Below are 6,805 nucleotides of genomic sequence, written 5' to 3'. Positions count from 1 at the left end.
CCAAGTAAATTAAAAGTAAACAAAACAAAAACTAAATATATTGCATTAGTATATATAACATAGCATTTCATCACACAATATTTAAATTAACTTAGTACATTTTGTTAATTAGGAGTTGGTTTGCAACCAGATAATTTCTTTGTCCAAATCAAAGATGTCTGTACTTCAATTAATATTCCGTTGCTAAAATAGAACCAAAATTGTTTCACCTCAATAATTAAGAAAATAAACTTGCTCAACCTTGGTCTATGATACCACTACCCTATTTTAGATTGACTTCGATAACAATACCCTTTATGAAATCTATGAAGAAAAAAAAAATTGAGACACGGTAATGAAAATAAGAGTTCAAAAATTACTTCCCAACCCACAACATCCTCAACAACAACTAATTATATAGAAGACAATCATATATCTAGGGTTAATGGTAATTTCGTGGTTTTTTAGAAACAGAGGGCATAAACGGAATCACACCCACCAAAAGTAAGGGCAAAATCGTCCGTGCACTATTCATGTGATGTGAACAGTGAATATAAACAGTAAACCATACTTTAGTATATAGTTAAATTTTTGTAGTGTAAGTTGCTGGTCAGAACAGGAATGTCAGCATTCTACTTCTAATCCAGTTGGTGCAGACCTAAATTACTAATAGTGATGCATTGTTTTCATTAGAATTTTCAATGAACACGAGTTATGGGATCATCAATGAAGAGTTCACATTATTCTTGCTCTTGCGGGCTTGCAGCGTTGCTTGTCTTCCTCCTCTACTTCTTCCGGGGTGTTTCCATAGGGTAAATGCTCCACTCCTCCTGCAATGCAGTTATGCAAACGCAATCAGAAAGCTAGATGAGAACAAATTACTACTATTTCAATGCTAATTCACACACCACAGCAATCAAATTTTTCTGAGTACCACTTGATTTACTTTTAACCTTCCCTTTATGAGTACCACTTGCTTTTAATCTGTTTAATTACCTCTTGTTTTCTTGTTGTAAATTGCTTACAATCACTCTTCATCTTCTCATATCTTTAAATAAGATAGTGAGAATCTGATATGATGAAGGGCGACCGAGTTTCTAAGTACCATCTCATCCTAGCCCTCATCCCTGAAATTTCTCCTCCTTTTTTTTTTCGGTTGGTCCTTGTTGCTCCTGCATCTTCTTCCTCTTCATCTTCTAGGTGCTTTTCATGCGCTAAATAGTACACACCTACAATGCAATTACGCAAAGGCACATAAGAAACTAGATGGGGACCAACGATTTCAAAGCCAATTCACAAAAGCACAGCAATGAAATTATTGAAAACTTGTCATTTGTAGCAGCTGAGTAACAGAGTGAGCGGGAGCATACTAATGCAAAACCCTAAAACGGGATCGCACATCTCATCTGGAAGTAGCATCAACACTCGATATATGGTGGTGATGATCAATCAATCTCCGGTGGGAATTGTATTTGGAGGATAGCCCGGATAATAATCATACACGTATAGGTTTCACACTCAGATGTCCCGAATAATTAGACGCAATCGGAGAAAAGTCTTAGGTTTTCCTAGTTAACCTATTCAGAAAGCACGATTTGTTAGTCTTCCATGAAAGTTCGACACAATTCCAGGTGACCCAATTAACTACATTGGGCTCTGTAGTCGTAAGGCTCAATGTGGGAAAGCATGCCTAATAACGGACCTAAAAGTACTTACGAAAGCCCACAATTATGATGAATCGGCAGAGAAACTTTTGAGATGAATGTTCCCATCCCATGTAATCGGCAGAGAAACAATTATATGAACGGCGGTGAAAATATAATTCCTCTATACACGGCGATCAAAGTTCACAGTGTGATTTTAGTCATCTACATGTGGGGTCAGTCATGCGTGTTATTATAGTTATCTAAACTTAATCATTCACACACATACATGGTCATGTACTAAAATCCTCCGAAATCGAACTTCTTGCAACTTTGTAAGTAAGCTTGTACGACACCCATCAGAAATAAATATATGTAAAGATGAGAAATGAAAAAAATACTGAGGTAACGACATCATATTCGTAAAGGTCTTAGAGGGGGTGAATAGGCCTTTTTCAAATTTTCGTTTACTTCTGTTTCAGAGGATAGCAATGACTTGTGCTATCTCAGGGTACAGAACACGAATTTGCAGTAAGTAAATAGCAGTAAATAAACAATCAACATATAGATATTTTTTACTCGCAGAAACCTTGTAACAGGGAGAAAAACTGCGTGCCCTTTTCTCTTGAGAGATAAAACTTTCCACTATGTAAAACTAACTTATTACAAGAATAACAGATCCAGGGATACAACAACACTATGCTATCCTATCTAGTCCCAAACTAGTCTAGACCTATCTCCTCTCTTGTTTCTAAGCAGCCACAGCTGGAAACGATTTCAGAAGCCTTGTTCGTGAATTCAGCTACCCAATAGTAGATTCAACCGTGAACACTTCTTGGGTTGGTTGCACTACACATCCCTCATGGTATGCAACATGATATGAGTTTATGAAAAGAGTTTTTAGTTCAAGCTCTAAGATTTATAATCACAAGGAAGACTTAGAGCAGCATGAACAATGCAAACATGAAACTAGACTCAATTAATGAAAATGCAATACAGCAGATTTCAACAACCACGGAGCATAGCCAAAGCTATAACAATATATAGGCAGACAGGCATCAAAGGGATGACGCAAGCAAAGCTGCCAACTTGCTTCAGAAAAGGTTTTGGACAGAAGTGATTTGCTGCAGATCCAACACAGTTGTCACGAGCCAACTCAAGGACACAATGATACCTTTCCTAAAACATGATTGTTTTAAACATGGAGTAATAAGGTTACATAACCTCTTACTTAGTCCATCAGTGGACCAGGACTCAGCCAATGAGAACTGGTTTGGACTCAGACATTTTCAGCTTTACCTTTGGTCTGGGCATCATTATGCCTTACTGGAGCCTTGGACCGCAAACCATTTGGTCACGGATTGGCACAACACAAGATCTCAACCCATGACTGATTTGAGCGCCCAAGGCTTTTTCACAACCTCAGTTGTCACATAACAGTTTGAAAGCCAAGCACATACCTATTAGAATATGCTAACAGGATCTTTGAAAACGAAGACAACCAAGGACTTAGAACCAGGATAGCAAGCAGAGCTGCTATCCTCTGTGAAAAAAACATGATATGCATATGCATGATTTACCCGAGACCATGAGAGAGTTAGTGACTTCAGAGCTTGTTCCTCTTGACAGAGAATAGTAACTTCAGATGTTTTGTGGGATAGAAGGATTGCCAAGTATCCTTATACCTTCAATTCGTTTGCAATAAAGTGTCTTTTGATTTCTTTTAAGAGAATAAAAAAAATCAAAAAATAATTATAAATAACTTTTCCGACTCATGCGCTACATTTGAAGTAATGTTAACAAATATTTTAAACATATTTTCAAAGTGACGAATTTTGTAATCGATGCAATAACACGTGCACTTAGGACATATCTCGCCTAATGGTAAATAGTTGGCAGAATATAGTCCCAAATGAGAATGCTCATGCCCTCGAATTTGACATCTAAACTCCAAATGCCCTAGATGGCTATATGTATCTTCCATTAACAAAAGCTACACTAAAAACAAGGGTCAATGTCCACTTAGCCCTATTTTTGAGAATTTTGTTTCTACAAATAAAATCAAAATTTTAAATTCTCATGAGCCAACGTAAATAACAAAAAGATAAATATACCCTTAATGAATTAGATAAACTACAATAGACTATTATAAGGGCAATAGAGGGTCTATTATGAAATAAAGATTATATGACATGATTCTCGCGGCCAATGACTGTTGATCGGACACCGGCGAACGTTGACGGGACTCCGGCGATAGGAGATCTATTAGGGGCAGTAGGGAGTCTATTGGGGGCGATAGGGGTTCTATTGAGGGGGAACCAAATATGAAGGAATCTAAGCTTTTGTTAGGCATGTACTCATAGAGTAATATCTTTTCTTCCCCTTTCAAGCAATATCCTCTGAGTCTAACGAGATTACGATGTTGAAGTTTGGCGATTAGCACCACCTCATTCTTAAATTTCTGTAAGCCTTGTACTGAAACCCTTGATAGCCTCTTAACTGCAATTTCTTGACCTCCAGGAAACACTCCCTGGAAACAATTAAAACGCATTACACAGATTTTCTGCTGGATTTAATGAGAACTAACATGAATCACTTCACATTATAATGACAAACAAAATCTGTTTTTCAACACAATATGTAAGGAGCCTGATTCAATTGCTAAGACAAAATGGAATCCCTAAAGTACCTTATAAACAGGTCCACCCCCCTTGTCCAAGTTTATCAGCATCTGAAAAGTTATCTGTAGCTTGTAATATGCTTTGCAAATAAAAAAAGGTACATCTATACCTTTCCCATCTTCTTCCTTGAACTCACTTGTCTCTATTAAGGTTTTGACTTGTCTTTCACTATCAAGCTGTCCGCGACTTATCTGATCTGATACATAGAATTGCAAAATAAATTCAGTAAGACTAAATATGGAGATATCCAAGCATATGCAGCTTCTCTTTTATATGTATCATTTCTACTTTTATTTACTATATCATATAGTAAATAAAAGTAGAAATGATACATATAAAAGAGAAGCTGCATATAGAAAAGAAGTTATTTCTGTAAGCATTAGATAGGTTACCTCGTCTCTTTATTTCTGTAAGCATTAGATAGGTTACCTCGTCTCTTAATCATCTTTCTTCTCCGTATATAAATGGAAATGATGCATACCAGAATAATAACGGTTACAAGCACTGCAACAACTATTAGAAACAATGGAATTTTTCTTCGTCAATGATTCTCCAATGATGATATAGTCGGCTCTTGAGGATTTTCTTCTGCATCAAAGTAAGAAGGATATAGTTAACTGATAATAAACCAATGCAATAGTTGGATTTTGTCAAATCATGGTTAGCATCAAGCTGCATAACCCCAAAGAACTATATGTAAGGATTCGCATGGAATAGAGTAAAAGCTCGACCAATTGAGATGCTTATACTTTCTTCAACATGTCCCAGCTGTAAGTAGGTTATACGATCCTTTACAGGATGTTGATTTGGAAACGTTTTAATAGTTGTAGCAGACTAGCGGCAGTCATCAACGTAAATGTTCTAAAATAAAAAAGAGAAGTACAATACCTAAATCAGGCATGGCAATGCGAGCATATAGGTCCTGGCCACCAGAGTCTTATTCAAGATTACTTAGTTCCGAAGCCCATGTGAAACACGAACGAGTAGTAGCCCGATTTCTGATTTCACTATCAACGTATCAACGTATGAGTAAGCCACGCACTTGCAGTCGTTGAAGCACTTGTTCCTGCATTCTGTTTCATTGGCAGCAGAGGTCTCTGAGTCTGGCTTTTGGACTTTCTTCACCTTCAAACTGAAGAATGTATCATTCGTAGCTGTGGTAGCACATAAGTTGGACTCTCTAATGCATCCACCAGAAAAATCTCCAAGGTCCCATTTATTTGGAAGCTGGGGCTTGAAACCATGCAAACACTTGCATATTGGACTATTAGTACTGTTACAGCTGGGACCAAAGTACCCACAAGGGTTATACACACTGCAATTATCTATTGGCTCCAGCCATGTTGGGCTCCAGTAGTTGTGTTTGTGCACAAGCCAGTTCAGCTTTCCAGTATAATCCATCACCAATCTTGTAGAGTTGTACTCTGATCGTGGCAGAACTGCTATCTGTTTGTATGAAGAATCATTATGTTGGAAAATCCTGCCGGAACCTTTTTTTAAGTAACTGTCGCTGAAATCTGATAACAAGTAAGCAACTGCAGCAGGCATTTCATCTGAGCTAAAAAAATTGTCATTTGGTGCTCCACTTCTCCAGTAATCTGTGGCTGATTTCTTGATGATATACTGGTTGTCTTCAACTAGTTTAAAGGTAAAGTTCCCAGTTCTTGGGTCATCTGCGCCGCTCCATGAAGTCAGATTTAAGCTTGTATCCATTATCATCCCAGGGAGGAATGTATCAGTAGGATTTTGGAAACTTTGCCACAGAACTATTCCCAACTCTGCTTCATCGCTTAACACCAAGTTCCCATCATCCTTGAGCTTCACTGTCCGATTGAAAGCTTGTGTTACTATTACTTTAATCTCCGCCGACCATAAAGACTTACCTGAAGTATTATCCAGCAGTTGGAGGGTACCCCGATTAATTGCAAGAACTCCAGTTTGATTAGCAAGTAGTGGATTGTCTCTGTTGGCAACCCATACAAGTGTCATTGGAGTCAGTTGGTGATACCATATCCCAACATATCTTCCTATTGCATTTAGGGAAAAGAATCCCAGTTCAAATTTTCCTCCAGCTGAAACAAGACCCGCTGATCCATCATCTTTAATTGGATCGTCTTTGGTTATTGTATCTCTAGCAGAGCAGAAGGGATGAGAAAAGCACAACAAGAGTGCATATGATAAGAAGATCGAAGATAGAATGCCATTCGCATAACACATTGTCTGTCCTCTTCGGATAAACATCATATAGGAAAGTAAACCTTTCTGCTAGTCTCGAGGGAGTCTACTGCTAACAAAGTGGTCTCATGATCTTTTCCCTCAGTAGCAACAACTACATTATCTCCTTGCAAAGTTGCAAATACAAACTTCTTTTTAGACAAATAATTTGGTCCCATAGTCCATTTCCCTAGTTTAATAGCACATAGATAACTCAACAGACTGCACCACAGACCAAAAATATAAATGAAATTTCATCTTCAACCTCAAGAACAGAGACTAAGTAAA

General features: G+C 37.7%; 1 protein-coding gene across 1 annotated transcript in view; it reads right to left on the bottom strand.

Moving 5' to 3' along the window:
- LOC101303598 (G-type lectin S-receptor-like serine/threonine-protein kinase At4g03230-like) overlaps positions 1-6,520 on the bottom strand; it is an 11,789-nt gene extending 5,269 nt beyond the window's left edge. The window contains exons 1-4 of the mRNA XM_004295315.1: positions 5,346-6,520; positions 4,785-4,891; positions 4,312-4,499; positions 4,041-4,152 (exon numbers count right to left, since the gene is read on the bottom strand). Coding sequence (XP_004295363.1) covers positions 4,041-4,152; positions 4,312-4,499; positions 4,785-4,891; positions 5,346-6,520 — 1,582 coding nt within the window. The remainder of the gene's footprint in view (positions 1-4,040; positions 4,153-4,311; positions 4,500-4,784; positions 4,892-5,345) is intronic.
- Positions 6,521-6,805: the final 285 nt, after the last annotated feature.

This window comes from Fragaria vesca, linkage group LG3, assembly GCF_000184155.1.
Source record: "Fragaria vesca subsp. vesca linkage group LG3, FraVesHawaii_1.0, whole genome shotgun sequence".
Lineage (NCBI taxonomy): Eukaryota > Viridiplantae > Streptophyta > Magnoliopsida > Rosales > Rosaceae > Fragaria > Fragaria vesca.
This window is presented reverse-complemented; position numbering and strand designations above follow the sequence as displayed.